This window comes from Lolium rigidum, chromosome 2 (assembly GCF_022539505.1).
Source record: "Lolium rigidum isolate FL_2022 chromosome 2, APGP_CSIRO_Lrig_0.1, whole genome shotgun sequence".
Lineage (NCBI taxonomy): Eukaryota > Viridiplantae > Streptophyta > Magnoliopsida > Poales > Poaceae > Lolium > Lolium rigidum.
Genome location: NC_061509.1, coordinates 287,368,474 through 287,391,214, shown reverse-complemented (window position 1 = coordinate 287,391,214; position 22,741 = coordinate 287,368,474). Strand labels below are relative to the sequence as shown.

Below are 22,741 nucleotides of genomic sequence, written 5' to 3'. Positions count from 1 at the left end.
TTCTTACTGTTCTTTGCAAACATCATCTTCCACGCTATACATCTAATCCTTTGTTACAGCAAGCCTGTGAGATTGACAACATCACTGTTAAGTTGGGGCAAAGTATTTTGATTGTGTTGTGCAGGTTCCACGTTGGCGCCGGAATCCCTGGTGTTGCGCCGCACTACACTCCACCACCAACAACCTTCACGTGCTTCTTGACTCCTACTGGTTCGATAACCTTGGTTTCTTACTGAGGGAAAACTTGCTGCTGTACGCATCACACCTTCCTCTTGGGGTTCCCAACGGGCGTGTGCTTTACGCGTCATCATATAACTCCACCTGTGAGAGTGAATGCATAACCTGATGTGGATTTTATTTCATCTACATCTCCCGCATAGTCTGCATCTGAATACCCTTCTATCTCAAGGGAATTAGTTCTTATGTATGTTAGCATGATGCCTTTTGTGCCTTGTGCATAACGCAATGCCTTCTTGACCATTTTCCAGTGATCTATTCCTGGATTACTTTGGACTCTGCCAAGTACCCCGGTAACAAAAGCTAAGCCAGGGCGCATACATACTTGAGCATACATTAGGCTTCCGACACCTGAAGCATATGGAACCGCTTTCATTTGATCGATCTCATATTTTTTCCTGAGACATTGAAAATTCCCAAATCTATCGCCCGTGACTATAAGAGCAGGCGTAGAATTACTCGCATGCATACCACACTTCTTTAGAACTTTCTCTAAGTATGCCGTTTGCGATAATCCTAAAACCCCTCTTTGTCTATCTCGGTGAATTTCAATTCCTAGAACGAATGAAGGTTCACCAAGATTTTTCATATCAAAATTCGAGGACAAGAACTTCTTCATCTCCAATAGTAGACTAACATCACTACTAGCGAGTAGAATGTCATCCACATATAGGATGAGGAAAATAAATTTCCCGTTTTTAAACTTTGCGTATACGCAATTATCCTCTCTATTCTCAACAAACCCAAAACTTTTAATTGTCTCATGGAACTTCAAGTACCATTGCATGGAGGCTTGTTTTAATCCATAAATGGACTTCTTTAGACGACATCCCATATGTTCTTTTCTTTTCACGACAAAACCCTTGGGTTGTGCCATGTAAACATTTTCCTCCAAGTCTCCATTTAGGAAAGCCGTCTTTACATCCATCTGATACAATTCTAAATCATAGTGTGCGACTAAAGCCATTATGATTCTAAAAGAATCCTTACATGAAACCGGAGAAAAAGTCTCATTATAGTCTATTCCTTCACTTTGAGTGAAATCCTTTACAATAAGTCGTGCTTTATATCTTTCAATATTCCCTCTGGAGTCGCACTTTGTTTTGTAGACTGGCTCCTTTAGGAATTTCTTCTAAATCCCGGACTTTGTTGCTACTCATTGATCTCATTTCATCAACCATGACTTCAATCCACTTCGATGAATGAGCACTTTTTGAGGCTTTTTCAAATGTGGTGGGATCGCCCTCCATTTGAACTTCTTCACTGACATAGATTTCAAAATCGTCAGGAATAGCTGGTTTTCTTGCTCTTTGAGACCTTCTAAGGTTCTCAACATCTGTCACATTTTCTATGTGGGGCTGTTGCAGGTCTTCCTCGTGTGTGGTAACATTCTCGCAGTGACATTGTCCTGTGTCGGTGCAGCAGCAGGTATCGAGAAAAATGGTTCCCGGATCATTGGAGTGGGTGCATACACCCGCTTCTCCTCAAGGTTGATTTCCCGGGATACCGTGCCCCCCCGATCATCTCATTCTCCAGAAACACTGCGTGTCTCGTTTCTACAAACTTAGTAAGTCTGTCTGGACAATAGAAACGATAACCTTTTGACTTATCTAGATAGCCAATAAAATGGTAACTTACTGCCTTAGGATCTAATTTCCAATGTTTTGGTTAAAGAGTTTGGCCTCAGCTGAACATCCCCACACTCGCAAATAATTGAGTGAAGGTTCTCGGCTAGTCCACAACTCATATGGTGTTTTAGCTAGACACCAACTTACTAGGAAATCGATTAAGTATGTGAATAGCGGTTTTTAACGCCTCCATCCACAAACTAACCGGTAAAGTGGAGTAACTTAACATGCTTCTTACCATATCCATCAGGGTACGGTTTCGTCTTTCAGCTACTCCATTCTGTTGAGCCTCGCCCGGTGTAGAATACTGGGAAACTATGCCATGTTCCTGTAGAAACCTTGCAAACGGTCCAGGAACTTGGCCATATGGGGTGTGCTGACCATAGTACTCCCCACCATGGTCGGACCTTACTATTTTAATCTTTATGCTATGCTGATTTTCTACTTCAGCCTTAAATATCTTGAATTTATCCAATGCTTCTGAACGCTCTTTAATTGGATAAATATTACCATAACGCGAATAATCATCCGTGAATGTTATGAAGGAATCATAGCTATCCACAGATTTCACAGGAAATGGACCACATATATCCGATATGTATTATTTCTAAAACTCATGTGCTTCTTTTGGCGCCCTTCTTAATGTTCTCTACAAACTTTTCTTTAATGCAATCGATGCATTGTTCTAAATTCTAAAATTCTATAGGTGGAAGGATTGATTCTTTTACTAAGCGTTCTATTCCCCCCTCGAAATATGGCCTAAACAACAGTGCCATAATTTCGAAGAGACTTCATCAATTCTCTTCCGCTTATTATTTTCATTCAGGGGTGTGGAGACATTCTCATTATCGGCGCTTAAAACATTCACATTCTCATCACAAAGTGACAACAAATAAAGCTTGTCTTGTCTGAAGGCAAGACCAACAATCTCATTATTAAACTTGATCTTACATTGACCATCACCAAAATGGCAAGCAAAACCATCATCATCTAAGCGCGATACACTTATTAAGTTTCGATGCAAAGAGGGTACATAAAATACATCCGGCCAGGCAACCGACCAGGTGTGCCGATTGAAGCCACACTATGGCTGTTGCAGGCAGGCCATTTTCTTATTTCTAATTACACAATCTGATTTAATGTGTCATATTTGGGTTGTCTCTACACACCAGTAGTAGAAGGATATTAGTTTCGATATAAAAATGGGCATAGAAGTACCAGGAAATACAGATGAATCATCGAGATCACAATATGCACGTGGTGATTGTGCGCTGCCACTACGCTGGGTCGGGCCGTGAAGGACCAAGGCCATAGTTCGAGGCCCAACAACCATGCGAATGAGATCCTTGGTGCAGCTCTCACTTTAAGAGCATCCCCACTCGTTGACGCTCCCCACGCCCAAATCCGGCGATTGTTTCGTCCGGATTGGACGTAAATCTGGCGTGGGGAGCGCCGAAGTTCCAGCCGTCCCCCCGACATGACACCCCCAACTTGGGGCATTTGACATATTTCAAACAAATTCGACATAAAATTTAACAAGTTCGACGAAGGCCCATCTGGCTGCTCCTCCGTCGACCAGTTGCCAGTCCGGCGTACATGCTTGACAAGCAGCCGAGGATCATCATGTGCTCCTCGTCTTGGGCGGCGGCTGCCATCTCTTCTCGCATAAGCTCGACGAACATCTGCTCCTCCTCTTCGTCCGAGTCCATGGCCGGCGAGGCAAGCGGACGAACACCGACGGGCGTGGTCGAGGCAACCCGAGCCGCCGGCGACGAGGAGTAGGCCAAAGTCGGAAAACGAGGCCGGCGGAGGAGCAGCCGAGATAGGCCTTCGTCGAAAGACGGCGGAATATAGGCAGGTGGAGAAGGAGGGACGGCGGAATCTGGGCAACAAGACGGCGGGGTGGTGCCGGCGGCGAGAGAGATACGAGGGGTGGGGGAGATTTTGAGCGAGGTGGCGATGGGGTTCGTGTGTCGAGTTGCCGACAGATCGGGCCCTTCCCCGCTTTTCACTCGTCCGGAGTCCCCGAGCGCTCCCCGGGGGACCGGGGATGGCGTGGGCTCGCCGGATGGATGAAGGGCCAAATCCGGACGAAAACGAGAAATCGGGGGCGCGACTGGGCCGAATTACGCCGTCCGGATGAGAAAAACGTCGCTCGGGGGCCTCGTCGGGAGACGAGTGGAGATGCTCTAACAATAAGTCATGCCAGACCTGAACAAGCTGGCTTCCTGCGACCTAGTCATGGTCGGTCTTTTTTCTTTTAAATAATACAATTTTTATATCAATTCTGCAAATAATATGTGATTTTAGAATTTTTTTAATCTACGACTCGGACGGCTACCGATCGGCCGGCCAGTCAGCCGATCAGTTTTGGCTGCCGGCCAAAAGTGATTGAGACTGCTCATAGTGGGGGTAAATAGGTGGTAACATCACACATCTCAAGGCATTTTGGTGACATGGCATTACAATAAATGAAGAAAGAGAGTGAAGTGGTAACTAACTATGTTACCATAACATCACACATTTTAAGGCAATATGAGTCTACAACACAATAATAACACAATGGATGAAACCACATCTAAGTTACTACCCACTATAGAGGTAGACGAATTTCCGTAACTTAGACTAGTAACATTGCACATATTACTACTCAAATTACTCCCCACTATGAGCAGCCTGAAGCCTGTTGCAGGCAGGCCATTTTAGCTAGCTTTGCATGCCGATCAGCTGGTCGGCAGTCATACTACCGATCGGCATTCCTCCGGCCGAGTACTAGATTTGCAAATTTCTAAAATCATGTATTATTTGTAAAATTGATTTAAAAATCATATTTTTTGAAAAAAATTCGTGTCATCGTCGACAGAGAGGGAGCAGCTCACCAAGACATGCGCCCATCGCAGCCCTATTATCAGGTGGATGAACGTTGGACCGCTCATTGGCACGGTGATGCGTGCAGCACAATGCTAAGCTGCAAGCGCCAGTATATCTAAATCTTCTACTACATCTTTATCTGACCGCCGTCGTAAGACCCGGCTGATCCCCGACATTAGCAAGGTCATCTCCTTACCAGTGACCTAGAGCCCACCACTAACAATACTTGAGAATTTCAGCTAGATGATTGCTGCAGGATCATGGAGGCCGAGCAGACCATGGTCGTCTCGGCTGGTAGTGCGTCCAACCTCTGAGGTGACTGTCTCAATGTTAAGAGATGTAATTCATCGGTGCTACGTACACGGGTTGTACTGTAGCGGGACTTTTGTTTCTTAGTTTTCTTTTCCTTTTTTTGGCTGTGTGCATCCGTAGTGCCATTAGGGTGGTGCGTTGTTGCAGAGGCTGGATGTAATTGGTATCTTTTTGATATTAATATATTCCCTTTATCGAAAAAAAAACGTACACGGGTTGTAGCATATGATTGTAATTGCTTTCCGACCATATTATGTTTATATACTACCAAAAGAACCAAAAAAAAAACACCCACCTTCATCCACTAAGTAGCAACTAAAAAAATGGAAAAAACTTTGGGCCAAAAATCTAAAATTAAATTGAATATTTTCAGTGGTACATCTCACAATCTTGCAAAATCTCAACCCAAAATTCTTTTTATTATAAGCTAGAAAAAATGACAAAATATAATATGTTTTAGAGATTTGAAATGTACTACTCAGAACTACATTTTTTATCATTTTTTTTAGCTTAGAAGATAAAGTATTTGAAATTCATATTTTGCAAGTTCGTGGGAACATCATTGCCTATATGTTGATTTTGTTTCAGACTATTTTGAAACATAAAAATATGATTTGTTATTCTTTACAAAACAAGATTACAGGTGTCCATGTGCACTAAATCTACACTCCTGTTTGGGCTAGGTATACCATCTATACCTTAGTACCGAGTATGGAAATTCCAATCTTCATTTATTTTAAAGAAAATCCCGAGTAAATTCAATGTTGGTTGAAAGGGTTGTTAGAGCTCTCATAGCAGATGACCTACCAAGGAACAACCTCATAACAAATGCATTGCTTGTTATTGACCTACTGGAGGAAAAAATGGTTTCATATGACTTTATACCACCAAACTCTTTTATAAGTGGGAAGGTTACCCCAAGCATAGGATCATCAGCTTATTTCTAGCGTTCTACTCTTTTTGTCTTCTAATTACACAATCTCATTCGTTGTACAATTTGGTTTGTTTCTACACACCACTAGACTGATATACATATGGGCATAGGAGTCACCAGGAAATATGGATGAATCACCGAGATCACAATATGCACTTGGTGACTCTTGCTGCTAGTGCGCTGGGCCGGGCCGTGACGGACCATGGCCAGAGTTCAAGGCTGAGCAACCATGCGAAGGAGACCATCGATTCAGCTTAGCCCTTTGAAAGTTTGAAGTGAGCCCTAGCCGAACCTGCGAACGGGCTAGCGACCTAATTCACACCTGCATGCAGATTGGTTTCACACTCTATATACATGTTGAAACGGCAGTTTCCACCAGGGTCTAGCGATTAAGAGCGAGAGTAACGGGCTGGTTTCTAGGGAATTAACTAATCATTAATTAACGCACTGAGCCTAATTTCTTGGCATTTGTTCAAATTCACTGTGAGCCGTGTAAATCGATATGGAGGGCGTACCAAAAGAACAAAAAAGCCCCACCTGCATCCACTAAGTAGCAATTAAAAAGGAAAACTGCTGGGCGTCCCCCGGGGGATCTGATTCCCCAGCCCCCGGGTCCCCAGCCGTCAGATCAACCATTTTGACGGTTAGATTTGCATGTAGCAAAAAAATATTTCCCGGCAGCAAAAAATCACCCCCGGCAGCAAATGACTGAAGCAAAAAACGGTTCGTTCAGAAAAAAAAATAAAAGGCTGGGCTCGCCGGAGAGCTCGCCGGAGACCACGTAGCAAACATATTACGCAGATGTAGCAAAACCGCAAATAAATTGTAGCAATTTTTTTTATTCATATGCTGCAAATCCTCTAAGACATCAACGGAGATCTCGCCTGCAGCCGGTAACAGCGCCGTCCGAGGTTGCATCAACTCCATCCATCCAGAACAACAACGCTAGAAGCAGCTAGTAGCAATGCCCTATGCCTATGGTAGTAAAAATCTACCCTCTGCCGGTAGCAATGCCGGAAACCTTAAATAGCAAAACTGGCCTCCGCAGGTAGCAACGCCTCAGGCCTAAGGTAGCAAAACTCCTAACGAAGCAAACGAGCACGAGATGGAGGTGGCGCTGGTAGCATCGGCAGCGACCGCCTGTAGCATCGACGCCCTCGGCTGGTAGCACCAGTGATATCCACTAGTAGCATCCCAAATTGGGGTACACATCAGCGTCATCGACCACCGGTAGCAATGGTGGGAGGCAGCAACGGCACCCTTAGGCAGCACCTATGCCCATGGCGCGCAGCTACGACGGCCATCGGTAGTAGCACGTCCGCCGGCGGGAGGTAGCAAAGGTGCCCGCCCGCAGGCCGCACCTCCGCCCACCGCAAGCAGCAGTGGCGCCCGCCGGTGGCAGCACCTCCGCCCACCGCAAAAAGCAGCATCTGGTGGAGGCTCCTCCAGTCCTCCTGGACGAGCGCTGGAGCCGAACCGCACCGGCGAGGGGTGTTCCATCCTACCGGGGTAGGACAGAGGTCTGGGAGAGGTAGTTGTGGGGTTGGCGGAGGAGCAGCACGGCCATAGGCGGCGGAGGAGCAGCGGCGCAGCTTCGGCGCGGCGCGGCGGAGGAGCAGCACGGCCATGGGCGGCGGAGCAGCGGCGGCGCGGCGGAGGTGCTCGCAATCGGGCCTCGTCGCGGAGAAGGTCGGGAGGGAGGCAGGGGGCCGAGAGAAGCCGAGCCTGGACGGAAGAAGAGGCCGGCCGCACACGCTATGGAGGCAGCAGGAGAGGATCCTCTCTGGTGTGGCCACGACGCACGACGGCGTCCATGGAGGGATGGATGCGTGGAAAAGTAAGAGATGGAGAAGGGTAGGGGAACCGGAAAAGACAAGAACGTGTGTGGGACCCATACACGTGCGGCCACGCAGAGAGGAAAAAGCAAGCACGTACAGCCGGAGGATCGAGCCCATCGGACGGCTTGGCACCAGGAGGCTGAGACGCATCTAATCCCCCGGGGGAGATGAATCATTTTCCAACTAAAAAACGAAAACAGTCCCTCCAAGACAGAGGGGAAAGTCGCGCGGTGCCAATATTTTGGCTTAGCTTATTGTATATACACGGCTTCACTCTCCCGTGCATTTACAGGGGCGTGCACTGGGGGATCTTGGGAAGCCAATTCTTTGGCGCCAGCCTTGACAGGCTAGGCACTTTCATAATAGGATCAGCCTTGCTAGTTATTCAAACACACTTGGGGAAAAAGGCGAGCTTACTATGGAACGTGCCTTTGAGAAGCATGAATAAAGTACTCTATGTGTGGAGTTCTTTTTTGTTGTGATAAATTTTCCACATATCTTTCTACCTGCTAAACTAAGAATATATGTCTATACGGTCAACCAGATGTCATGCCCTTTGTTATATTAGTTATACAACTCATTCGCATTATATTTGCAAAATCACCAAGTGTCTGAACTCTCCTTCAGATGCACAAAGCCTGTCATGAACTAATGCTCGTGTATAAAAGTTCGCTATGAAGGAAACAAATGAATAAATGAGTTTATCATGTCCCTTCCTGTGAATCTAATGGACATGAATAAATTATTTTATGAATTTGTTAAGTTTGTGGGTCAGTTACAACCAGCTTCTCCCCACATTGTTTTCTAATCATGATGACAAAATAGCAAGAAAAAGGACTCGTTTTGCCACATTGAACAGAGATAAATGAGTTATGTTACCGTTCAAAAAACAGAGGAGTCCTTGTCCGAGATTTAAAGGTGGTATTTTCTCTGTTTAATTAATGTGCATAGAAGGCTAACAAAATAAAAGAAAATAACACTAGTTCAATGGGAATACTGAAAAACACTAGTTCCCATGCAAATACCTTGAGTATAGTTTGGATAAGTAGATACCAAATCCAAACCTCGCTGGAGAATAAATTAATTATCAGGAGCAGCAATAGCTCAAAATAGATATACTTATTCTGATGTGCATCACATCTTGACAAAACATGTCCAGGATGAAATTAAATTGCTGGGACTTCAAGTTATGTGCATAATCAGTACTTGGTAGAAAGTGGAAATACATAACGATATAAATTTGAAATATGTTGTGCAATCTCAAGAAGTGCCATCTCTAATTAAACTTGATGTAGGAAAAAAAATCAGGATCTCCCTCATGAGATTGACTGACTGTACAAGGCAGAAAGTAGATATTGGAACTGGTGAGCAGATAACAGGATACTTTACCCAACAAAACCATCAACTATACTTTTTTTTAATCAAGTGACGATATTTACAAGCTGCTATCACAGGTAACAAAATCATGCTAGCTAGACGACAGCATCAGAAAGCACATTGCTAAGATCTGGATGGAGATTGCCAAATAATTGAGCTAAGAAATGAAACCCATAAGATCATACACTGATTCTCACTCCAAATTATGGAATGGCATTCTCCAGTAGAAAAGTAAATTCATATTGCTTGGGTAACTACAAAAGAGCAGCCTCGGGGAATATCCATATGAACATGGATAGTGGCACTTCCTTTTGTATATAAAGTGTACATTTGTGAAAGCTTAGATCACAATAGTTAGTTAGTTTAATTTTTCTTGGAACTAAATGTAGAACTGGGAACATGTCGTTTCCTTCAATTTTTCTTTGACTGGACACAAATAGCGACATGGGAAATTTCATGGTTTGTTTGAGGGAATGATGATGCTCTTGTAGCCACTTACCTACCCAAGTACCAAGGTCATAACCACGTGATTCTTACCTATTGGCCTACCAGATGTCCAGAGACTTCATGTCACTGTCTAGTGTCTACCACTAAGTCATCTATAAATAACAAGGCTTCCCGAGCAGGATGCATAGCTATTTCTCATTTTACTTGTCTATCTTGGAGTTATGCACTTGTATGGTGTACATTATTTGTTGTGTGTCTGCACATCCAGGACATGAATTTTGTTATGATATGGGCATAGAAGGTATCAGGAACCACTGATGGACCATCTGAATCACATCATGCATTGATTCACTTTGTCACCCCTATTTTTACTACCTCTGCCTGGCCTGTACACCATAGTGTTGTGCCATCTCAAGGAAACATTGGAGATGTATTAGATTGCTTGGGGATGATGCAATGGGGATAGTATCAGATATGGACACTGCAGCACGCCAGCAACATGAAATCGGTGAGACAGTCTGCAAAGTGGTAAGGTGGTGTAAGAGAAGCTAGATCTCCTAGATGTTTCTTTTGCTGGTTTGGCCGAATATAGCAGATATAGATGTCAGCAAAGAGGTTTTCATAAATCTCACGTAAGGATGTCACGGAAATGTTGTCCTCAAACCACCACACTGCACATTTTACAACTTCACGAGCATTACACCATCAAAAAAGCAATAACCTCTTGATGGAGATCAGTGCAGCTAACACCTTGGCCAAATCAGTGCAGCTAACACCTTTGCCATGGAGACATGCAAGGGGTAATGTAGACACGGTACATTCTTCTTCAGTGAAAATCCCACACACAAAACGAGTAGAACACCAGGAATGCACAGGCTTCAAAACTGACGTGTTGGACAATTACAGTGCCAGGGCATAACTGCAGCAGGTAAAAAAATATACAGGACGGCAATTTCATAAAGTTTGTAGCTACCCAAATATGCCAAGCTTCCGACTAGCTCACTTAATAAACTGATGAAGGACAAACCTTTCAGAAAAACTAAAACAGATATGTTCACTATGAATATAACAAGTTGAATATAATAAGACATAATGTCTCCTTCAATGTTTCTATGACTGAATGCAAACAGCGACACGAGATAACACAAACAAATCAGACCCAAATCGTCCATGTGGCCTAGCATTAATCTCCAAAAAATACATTTAAGGTACCAGCTGTGAGTCTATAACCCAATGACCAAAGAAGTGCTTGTTTGCACCATAGCAAACTGCAGTCTAATATTCGACGTTACAAAGGAAAAATGACTAGAAGTCAAGTAGACTAGCAGTTGAGTAGGATACAAACGCAATAATATTGCCCTACAAGTACTTAGATTTCCAGTGAAGTATAGAAAATTGCAGCAAGAACTCTTCTACATATTCAGTTGTTGGCAATGAAATAAATATGTTATTCTCCATTTAAAGGTGTTATTGTCTGTTTAATTAATGTGCATAGAAAGCTAACAAACTAAAACAAAATAACACTAGTTTAATGTGAATACTGAAAAAGACTAGTTCCGATGCAAATATCTTGAGTATAGTTTGGGTAAGTAGATACCAAATCCAAATCTTGCTAGTGAATAAGTTAATTATCAGCAGCAGCAATAGCTCAAAATAGATATACTTATTCTGATGTGCATCACATCCTGACTAAACATGTTCAGGATGAAATTAAATTGCTGGGACTTCAAGTTCTGTGCATAATCCATACTTGGTACAAAGTGGAAATACATAACGATATAAATGTGATATATGTTCTGCAACCTCAAGAAGTGTTATCTCTAATTGAACTTGGTGTAGGAAAAAAATTGCAGGACAGGCAGAAAGTACATATTGGAACTGCCGAGCAGATAACAGAATACTTTACCAAACAAAACCATCAGCTATACATTTTTTTTAACCAAGTGACAATGTTTACAAGCTGCTATCACAGATACCAAAATCATGCTGGCTAGACAACAGCATCAGAAAGCACATTGCAAAGATCTGGATGGAGATTGCCAAATAATTGAGCTAAGAAATGAAACCCATATGATCATAAGATACACTGATTCTCACTCCATATTATGGAATGGCATTCTCCAGTAGAACAGTAATGATTTTCCATTCATATTGCTTGGGTAACTACAAAAGAGCAGCCTCGGGGAATATCCATCTGAACATGTATGGTGGCACTTTCTTTTGTATATATATAGTGTGCATTTGTGAATGCTTAGATCATAATAGTTAGTTTGTTACTATAAGATCTGAATGAAAATTACCAGATAATAGGAGCTAGTGAGCTACAATATCATAAGATGCACTTTCTCATAGTACATTATGTAGTTGTGCATTCTACAGAAGGAGAGTGCTGTGGTGCATTTCATATTGGCTGGGCAATTAAAGAGCAACCTCGAGATATACCAATGTACCAATGGATGGTGGTGTTTTCTCTTGTAGTGATGCTTAGATGTGCCGCCACCCCACTCTACTAATAGAACCAGTTTCTCCCATATTGTTTTCCAAACATGACAACAAAATAGCAAGGACTTTTTTTGCCACATTGAACAGAGCTGAAGATGTTAATGCTATCATTCAAATAGAGGAGTCCTTGTCCAAGATTTGAAGGTGATAGTTTTCTATTTAATTAATGTGCAGACAAGGCTAACAAATAAGTAAAAAAAAAACACTATTTCAATGGGAATACTGTAAAAACACTACATTCAATGAAATGGGATTGAGCGAGATAACTCAACCTACATAACCTCGAGCCCCGGTTGGTCATCTGTCTGTCCTAAACCAATTCATTCACAGAGCTAAGGGAGCATCATCCGTCAATGTGCAGTGACGCCATTCTCCGCGTTGAGCCCATAGAGCACGCCTGCATATTTCTCAGTGGATCCAGCGAAGAAGGAATCCTTGAGCTTCCAGAAGGCGCATGACGTGACCAGGCTATCGGACCCGGCCTGGTGGGACTCCCCAACGCGCTCCACGTCGAGGAGCTCGGCGAGCTTGTTGAGCCCGCCGTGCAGGCTGTTGCAGAACTTCATGAGATGCTTGATGTCATAGACGGTGGGGAAATATATCTTCATGAGCTTGAAGAATCCCGCCTGCGTGTCCGGGAGGGTGTCGCAGGTGAGGATCTTGAGCAGGTACCCGAAATCGTACCCTGCGTGGAAGGTGACCCAGTATACGCCGTCGTTGAGCACGACGCCCGAGGACATGAGCAGCTCGGCGAAGCGGCGGGCGTCGACGCCGCGCTCGGCGTTGCGGCGGAAGTCGATGCCGCTGTGGCGGAGCAGCTCGATGGAGTCGGTGGCGTAGATGTCGCGCGAGTCGTCGAACTCGCGGAAGTTGAACTGCCAGACGCAGCGGCGGCGGCCGGCGCCGAGGGCCGGGAGCTCGCCCGTGGGGCCCGAGAAGGTGAGGCCGAGCTGGATGAGGTGCAGCATGTCGACGTTGGCCTTGAGGGTGGCGTAGTTGTAGTCGGCGGGGGAGCGGAAGGCCCCGACGGGGCGGCAGACGATGCCCGGGAACTCGGTGTCCATGGCGACGAAGGGGAACTCGTCGACGACGTCGCGGATCAGCGCGAACTCCGCCTCCAGGTTGTCCGCCCACACCTCCCGGATCTCCACCGTCTCCTCGTTCACGCGGCCGTTGGCCGTGGAGATCACCGCGGCCGCGAGGTCCGACATGGCCATTGCAGATCTCCGCCTCCGGTGCGGTGCTAGGGTTTGGTCGGATTTGGGAGGATGAGATCGGAGAAGGGGCTCTGGATTTTCTAGACGGGGAAAGGTTGCCTCTATCCCGACTCGACGGCCCAGATCAAGGATCTGAGACCGGATGGACAGCTGAGGATGGGTCTCGCACCTGGCCGCAGTTTCAAATCTGGTGCAGCATGGGATTTTGACAAAAATAACTTTTTTTACAAAGAAAATCACGACCAAACTATTTCACGCCACTAACTCTTTTGTGTGGCGCCCTTTCGAGCGCACCTGTCTGTGTGGCGTTCTTGCGAACGGCGCCATCAAGCTTCTTCCCCCGGCACAGGTGAATCGCTACACAACTTCTTATGTGCCAAGAGACCCTTTTTTGAAAGATCTTGCACGACTATCTTCACATTTGAGTGAGTGAACAACTGTGTAAAGACGGTGATGCTTAATCGAGAACTTCTTCATCCATACCTTCAATTCCAAGAAGGTATCGAACTTGAGCCCTTTAAATATCACATTCATCCTGACATCTACATCCCTCTTGGAAATTGGTCTAGCTCCAAGAAGTAAACTCTTGGCCTGCCACCTTCAACCACGGCCCTATCCGCAAGACTAACATCACGGAACAATGGTATCGAATATCCCGTCCATTTACCTTCTTGAAGATGTCGGCTGTTTCGGCTTCCTTGGCCGTCAACCCATCCTCATCAAGTTCTTCAGTGGGACCATCATCATCCGAGTCTGAGACAGAACATCGGGAATAAGGAATGGAGTGGTCCATGTCCTCTTGCGTCAAATATGCGTCCAAATCACCAACATTGTTGTACTTCATCTTGAAACCATTGTCACCATCGTCATGCTCGTCATACTTCTTCTCTAACGGTGCATCTTGGATAATGGGAGGTTCGGTGGCTTCTTCTTGGCTCATGGGTGGTGGACTCCTAGCATCAATGGGGGAGGAGCGCCGGTTAAGGTCAAGCTACAAATTAGCATCAACCGTGTTGCAAACAACTCCAGAGCCTTGTCTTGTGATTCAGCCACCGTCTCCTTGTAAACAGACCAACGTTGCTCAGAGTTGATACGCATTGTCTTCCAACGGTTGTGCATTTCAAACCCCACATTATGTATTCCCTCTATCTCAACAGCATCACTTGGCTCATTCCAATTCAAACCAATCCTTACTTGTGTTAGCACCTCGGCGTAGTTAGGGCTACGGTCAAACACCAAGTCAACCTCTTCCGGGTCCGGCTCTATGTTTTCCTTCAAAAAACATCATTGTCCACATGATGAACATGAACAATTCTTTTCATCCCTAGCATAATGTGAACAACACATACATACATATGTTCAATTGTTAGCCATGGTCAAAACAAATCTAGGGTTTCCACCCATACAACCTAACACTAACACTTGTCCTACTTCAACAAACCCTAACATTCCTAAAAACTTGACTTCACTTGCCAAACCAAATTAGGGTTTCACATCTAGAACCAACCAAATCCATGAAATCATTGGATGAAAAGAAGGGGACTGGAGGAGATTACCTTAAGGAACGGGTCGGGAACGAACTCCACAGACATATCCAACGATATCCACCAAGCTCAGAGAGAGTTTTGAGTTGGGGAGAGAGGTGGGGTGCCTGGTCGGAGGAGGAGGAAGAAGAGATGAGCAGGAAATGAGCCATGGTTGGGCTGGGGCAGCTTGGGCCGCCACACATAACAGGATGTGGGGCGCCCTTCCGAGCGGCGCCACACATTCAAAGTGTGGAACCCGTGAGAGCGACGCCACACGCCCCTGCCACGTATGCTGGTCAACGGCGCGTGATACGTCCAAAACGTATCTACTTTCCCGAACACTTTTGCTATTGTTTTGCCTCTAATTTGTGTATTTTGGATACAACTAACACGGACTAACGCTGTTTTCAGCAGAATTGCTCTGGTGTCTTGTTTTTGTGCAGAAATTCAACTTTCGGGAAAATCCTCGGAATTTATACCAAAGGGCCTATTTTACCAGAAGACTTAGGGAGCCAGAAGGGCAAGCCAGGTGGAGGCCCAAGGGCCCCACACACTAGGCCGGCGCGGCCGAGGAGGGGGGCGCGCCGCCCTAGTGTGTGGCCCCTCTGCTGGCCTCCGACGCCCTCCTCTGGACTACTTAAAGGTTTCGATCTAAAAACGCGAGGCACGAAGTCGAAGTCGCCAGAAACCCTCCAGAACGCCGCCACATCGCGAAACTCCGTCTCGGGGACCAGAAACTCCGTTCTGGCACTCCGCCGGGACGGGGAATTGGAGGAGATCATCGCCATCATCACCACCGACGCCTCTCCATCGACCAGACAATGCTTCCCCCATCCATGTGTGAGTAATTCCCCCGCTGTAGGCTGAAGGGGATTGTAGGGATTGGATGAGATTGGTCATGTAATAGCATAAGATTGTTAGGGCATAGTGCCTAGTGTCCGTAATTGGTACTTATATGATATTGTTGCAACTTGTTATGCTTAATGCTTGTCACTAGGGCCCGAGTGCCATGATCTCAGATCTGAACATGTTATTGTTTCATGATGATATGCATTGTTTCATGATCTTACCTGCAAGTTGTATACACATGTCGCTGTCCGGAACCCGAGGCCCCGAAGTGACAGAAATCGCGACAACCGGAGGGGAAGGCGGTGATGTGAGGATCACATGTGTTCACGGAGTGTTAATGCTTTGCTCCGGCACTCTATTAAAAGGAGTACCTTAATATCCAGTAGATTCCCTAGAGGCCCGGCTGCCACCGGCTGGTAGGACAAAAGATGTTGTGCAAGTTTCTCATTGCGAGTACGTACGACTATATACGGAACACATGCCTATGGATTGCTTTGTACTTGGACACCGCTTTATTATTATCTACAAATGTCCTGCTTTGATTGTTACATGAGTTTCTCTCATCCATGCAACGCCCGTCATCCATCCCTGTGCCTACAGTATTTTAATTCTGCTGTTTACTATAATTACTACTGCTGTCTCTGTTACTCTGCTGCTGTTATTTCACTATCGCTATCGCTATAAAGCTGTTACTACTGATAAACTCTTGCGAGCAAGTCTGTTTCCAGGTGCAGCTGAATTGACAACTCCGCTGTTAAGGCTTTCAAGTATTCTTTGTCTCCCCTTGTGTCAAATCAATAAATTGGGCTTTACTTCCCGTGAAGACTGTTGCGATCCCCTATACTTGTGGGTCATCAAGACTATTTTCTGGCGCCGTTGCCGGGAAGCATAGCTTTATTTGGAGGTTCACTTGGATTGATATTGTTCGCTGCAAATTCTCCATCATGGGTAAATCTCGCGATCCTAAAGTCGCTATATTACCATCCACTACAAGAAAAAGGTACAACTCTGAGTACCTCTGCTACTCTTGATTCACCATCTGTGATAAGTCAACTTGTTTCACCACCACAAGCTTCTCTTGCTGGTACTTCTGCTGAATCTGAAAACTCTCATAATATTGATAATGTTTCTGATGTGCTTGATGATAGTGGTTCATTGGGATCCTTTCTAGATGCTACAATTTCTAGGTCTAGACAAATTGAAAATGCTGAAACTCCTAATGAAAACGCTGCTACACCTGTTAATTCACCTAAACTTGATTATTCTAGTGATGATCCTGATGAGGATTATGTGGAGCTTAATGATGATTTTATTGATAGATGCAATGCTACTGTTGATGCAAGAAAAATTAAAAAGTTTCTCGCACAATATACTGTTAGACATAAGCTATCTCCTGATCCTAAATTTGCCACATCTCCTATATGCATTAAGGATAAAAATTATGATTTTTATCTTGATCTATCTCATATAGCTATTGCTGTGAAAACACCCTTTTGTGGTACTGAAAAAGAAAGTGCTGTAGAACACATGAATGAACTTTCTTCTATGAGTAGCTTGTTTTCTGATGATGTCAAGATGCGTACTTATTTCATTGCTAAAAATTTTCCTTTCTCATTAAAGGATGATGCTAAAACTTGGTATAATAATTTGCCTCCTGGTTCTATTAAAAGTCCAGGTGATTTGCTTGATGTTTTCTTTCGGAAATACTTTTCCGCTAGTGCTCAACATGCTGCTTTACAGAAAATTTATAGCTTTGACCAGGAAGATGGAGAGAAATTGCCTGAAGCATGGGCAAGATTTTGCTCTCTTATCATAGCTCGACCTGGACATGATTTGGAAAAGCATGATTTACTTGATATATTCTATAGTGGACTAACCGTTGAGTCTAGAGCATATTTGGATAGTTGTGCTTGGTTGTGTTTTCAGGAAAAGAACTCCAGACGAAGCTGAAGAATTATTGGCTAAAATAGGCCGGAATCATGATGATTGGACTACACCTGAACCAACTCCGACGCCAATATTGAAGAAGAGGGGTTTGATTAAATTGAATGATGAAGATATGAGGGAAGCCAAGAAGTCTCTTAAGGAGAAAGGTATTAAATCCGAAGATGTGAAGAATTTACCCCCCATAGAAGATATATGTGAGATAATTCCCCCTTCATCCTTGATTGAGGTAAACTCTCTTCAACGCTTTACTAGGGAAGATATTCCGTATTCAAAACCTCCCGCTCAATGCTTAGATGAGTTTGATAATTATATTGTTAAGCAAGAAAATTTTAATATGAGAGTAGAGAATCATCTAATGGAAAATTCTCAAGCTATTAGCAATTTGCATGATATTGTGGAGAGAACCTCCAATGATGTTAAGATGCTTGTTAAACATTTTCAAATGGTTCAAACTCAAATTGATCAACTCACTAAAGTGCAAAATGACTTGTTAAAAAATAATTCTAAAGAGAAACATGCTTATGAAGTAACAACTAGAGGCGGTGTTTCTACCCAGGATCATCTATATCCCGAAGGGCATCCCAAAAGAGTTGAACAAGATTCTCAACGAATTGAACCTAGTGCTCCTTCTAAGAAAAAGAAGAAGAAACATAAAACTGTTGTAGAATCCTCTGAACCTGCTAATGATCCTAATAGTATTTCTATTTCTGATGCGGAAACTGAAAGTGGTAATGAACATGAAAATGATAATGATAAGAATGATGTTTCTGATAAAGAAGAAGTTGAAGATGAACCTGAAAAGCATGCTAAAAATAAAAAGTATACTAAAGAAGATTTTATTGCTAAGAAACATAGTAATGAAAGAGAACCTTGGGTTCAAAAGCAAATGCCTTTTCCTGCTAAGAAACTAAAATCAAAGGAAGAAGAACACTATAATAAATTTTGCGATTGGATGAAACCTTTATTCTTACAAATCCCTTTGACTGATGCTATTAAATTGCCTCCTTATTCAAAGTATATGAAAGATATTGTCACTAACAAAAGGAAAATCCCCAATGATGAGATTTCCACTATGCTTGCTAATTACTCTTTCAATGGCAAGGTTCCAAAGAAGTTGGGCGACCCAGGTATACCTACTATTCCTTGTTCTATTAAGAATAATTATGTTAGAACTGCTCTATGTGATTTGGGAGCCGGTGTTAGTGTTATGCCTTTTTCTCTTTATAAGAGACTTTATTTAGATAAGTTGATACCTACTCATATATCTTTGCAAATGGCCGATAAATCTACTGCTATTCCTGTTGGTATATGTGAGGATGTGCCTGTTCAAGTTACTAATAACTGCTTGATATTAACTGATTTTGTTGTGTTGGAAATGCCTGAAGATGATAATATGTCTATTATTCTTGGGAGACCTTTTCTTAACACCGCAGGGGCTGTTATTGATTGCAATAAAGGAAAAGTTACTTTCAATGTTGATGACAAGGAGCATACCGTCTATTTCCCCAAGACGATTGATAAAGTATGTGGAGTTAATACCATTTCTAATGTGAGAACTATCAAAGTGGGAACTATTGATTGTCCTATATATGAGTCTAAAGAAGGATATCAAAATCTTATGATTGGATCCATATCAATACAATTCAAGGTAACATGAATGATTTGAGGTTTATTTCTTCTTATGCTATGTAAAATTTATTTGGTGGCAAGACTTGATCAACCTTGTTAACAAATACTTTTTATATGCATAGAGGAGGTAAACAACATCTCTTTCTTCCTCCACTTGTTCTACTTGCTGTAGCACTTTTGTTTTGCAAAGTTCCTTAGTAGTATAGAAATTTCAAAATCTTTTCCTGTCCAGTAATAATAAACTCAATACCCAGAAATGTGCATTTTTCAAAGTTTTCAAAAATTCACAAAAATTATACCGTTGGTCCTATTTTTCGAAGACGCACTCGGGAGCACCTGGGGATGACCAGTGGGGCACCCCAGGGTGGCACCCCACAGGCCGGCGCGGCCAGCAAGGGGGGCGCGCCACCCTGGTGTGTGGGCTCCCCCTTGCCCCACTTCTTCATCTCTTCCTCCCACTCTCTTCTCTCTCCCGAAAAAAATCGCACCAGCTTTCTCTCACTCGCGTTTCTGCTCAAGAGCTCAAGATTTCTCGATCTCTTTCCTCAGCCCAGATTTCTGTCTGAAATTTGGCACATTTGCTCTCCGGTATGTGACTCCTCCGATTATCCAAGTAGAATTTTGTTTGGTTGAGTATATCTTAAATATTTTGCTGCTGTAGGTAACATGTTTAGTGAGCTTGCATGCTTGTTCTCAGTTGTAGAAACTAGTTTTGATGCATGATTAGTACTCTAGAAAGTTCCTATAGCAGTTCCCCTCAATTATATGTCACCAAATCAAATTTTATAATGTTTGTTGAAAAATTTCAGAAAATAGAGTGGAATAGACATCAACTAAACCAACAAGAATTGGAGGTGCAACAAGTCATGAGAGTGAACCGCGAAGAGGGAGTATACCCCTCTTACTACCCGTGCACAGATTTCATGAGAAGTGCAGGAATCTTGGGAGATGTTCAGAATCTAATTTCTCGTGCAGGGTTGAATGATTTTGTTGACAGAGAACCATGTCAGTATGCAAAATTGACTATGTCTATTGTGTAGGATTTTAAGTTCAATTGGTCGCAATCTAACCCCATGGTTCAGTACAAAATTTATAATAAAACTGTCAACTTGCCATTCTATGATTTTTGTACAGCAATTAGAGTGCCGCAATGGGGATCATGCGAGAAGATAAGGGGATCGCCGCGAGAGCTCTTGAACCTCTTCGAGATGATTTGTCATGGAAGGAGCTTCTCAGAGGATGGTGGTAAAATCAGTAGCATTCAACTCGCAGCTATTCGCTACTTTGCTTATTTCATTACTAAGTGCGTTCTTGCTAGAAAGTATGCAAGTAAATTATCTATCCAGGATTTAGCTTTTCTAGCTGCTGCATTGCAAAGTAATAAGGCTTATAATTTGGGTGCGTTGATAGCTTATAGACTTGCTACTAACCGTGAGAAGGGAAGAATTTGTGGAGGTCTCATCGCCTCTCGTTTACTAGCTTTGCATGGTGTAGAACCTCACCATCTTGATATTCAACTTCCCATAGAAAAACTTGACATAGTCTCCATGATTAAACATGAATTTGTTTCTGATTCATCTAACTTGGGTAACCTGTTTTACAAGATAACATTTTACAAGAAAACTTGGAGAACAACTAAGAAAACTGAAAAACTAGTAAGATTGCCTGCGCCTGTTCTATTTAACCTTGATTCCAGGGAGGATTGGTCGATCACGTGAAGGTGCACTGAATGCATACATAGAGGGAGGAGGCCATCATGCAAGAGACAACACGGAGGAGGCCGAGGAACACCTTGACTCGTCATCCGATGCAGCAAGTTCTTCGCATCAACATTTTGGGCATGTGGAGCCTCCACGCTTTTCTTCTGCATCGGGACCTCACTATGACTACGCCATGTATGATCCACCGGCGTGGAACAGCGACCCTCGCTGGGGTTGAACTCCACTTAGGCCAAAAGCCTAAGCTTGGGGGGAGGTATACCGGCATCACTCATTCTTTGCATATTATGGTTGCTGGATACTTGTATATAGTTGTTTAGTTTCTTTAAGTGGTTTTCTAATGAGAGGGAGATGATATTTGGGGAAGTGCTGCCTGAAAACAGATTCTGGACTGTTACCGAAAAATTCTCAAAAATAGCCAGAACATTATTTTGCGAAGCCAATTTTTGTGCATGTTCCCCAGGTTGTTATCTAACTTTCATTAGTTGAATACTTTTCGAGCTGGGCAGCGGAAGAATTTCCTAAAAATCGATTACTGTACTGCTGTCAAATTTGACGAATTCCTGCTGCTTTGTGTTTATGTGACTTTTCTAGTTTCCATTTTCTTGTTTTTGCTTTGTTTCTTTCCTAAAACACAAAAAGACCAAAAATATTTCTGTTGTTTCTCTTCACCATTTGTTTATTTTGGCTTCTTGCTTTTATTTTGCTTTATTTGCTATTGTTGGTTTGCTAAAAGAAAATCCAAAAAGATTTTGCTTTGTTTGCTTGTTTCCCTTTGTTCTTGTTTCCAATTCGAAAACACCAAAAATATTTGCTGTTCTTCTTTGGTTTTGTAAAGTTCATTTTGAGTTCAATGGTCTTCGGTGGCTGGAGCATGGTTTTCATTTCATATTATCCAAGCTACACAAGTGAAAAGCAATAATGACGATCTACGACAATTCGACTGTGGTGAGAGGCTGGTATGAACTCTATTTGTTTTCATTTTTGTACATATAATCATCCATGTGAGCATGCTTAGTTGGTTCATGTGAGGTATATGTCATTTAAGAAAGTCTAGTAGTTCATGATCTCTCATGTTTAGCTCCAACTTATTAATATGAGTAGCATGTCATGGATGTTTGCTTGCATTGTTTTATTCATAAATAGGCATGCCATTGTGGTATCCTTCTCTGAATAATTCATTTGAATCGACTTGGCACATGCTCACGCATGCATATGACTGAACAAAAGTCAATTAAGCCTCGATGATTTACATTGCTTCAGAGTTCTTGTATCACTTTTATGCCTCCGTTAATTTATTTTGCCGCAAGCATGATTATGACAATAGTTGCTCTCTTGATTTGTCGCTCCCCGAGTCTATTGCTAGCCTTCACTTGTACTGAGCGGGAACGCTGCTCGTGCTTCCAAACCCCTGAAAACCAAGTTGTTCCAAAGTGTCCACCATAAATACCTATGCATGGCATTTCAAACAATTCCAAGTAAATTCTTGTGCGCTACCTTTAAACCTTCAAAATGCTTCTCAATTTGTGTTAATGTTTTATAGCTCATGAGGAAGTATGTGGTGTTTATCTTTCAACCTTGTCATTTACTTTTGACGGACCTTCATAATAAGAGCTGGCAACGGGGTGTCCAGCCCCAATTAATAACTTCATTAATAATTCTCTTCACATGTTTTGCTCTGATTCATCAGTAAGCAACTTAATTTTGCA

At 43.2% G+C, this 22,741-nt stretch overlaps 1 protein-coding gene across 1 annotated transcript; it reads right to left on the bottom strand.

Annotated features, from left to right (window-relative positions):
• Positions 1 to 12,202: 12,202 nt before the first annotated feature.
• Positions 12,203 to 13,424, bottom strand: LOC124689040 (probable CCR4-associated factor 1 homolog 7). Its single transcript, XM_047222646.1, has one exon. The coding sequence runs from the start codon at positions 13,361 to 13,363 to the stop codon at positions 12,497 to 12,499; it is 867 nt and encodes a 288-aa protein (XP_047078602.1). The 5' UTR covers positions 13,364 to 13,424; the 3' UTR covers positions 12,203 to 12,496.
• Positions 13,425 to 22,741: the final 9,317 nt, after the last annotated feature.

Coding starts and splice junctions, on each gene's coding strand:
- LOC124689040 (XM_047222646.1), bottom strand. CDS start 13,363: ATGGCCATGTCGGACCTCGCGGCCGCGGTGATCTCCACGGCCAACGGC.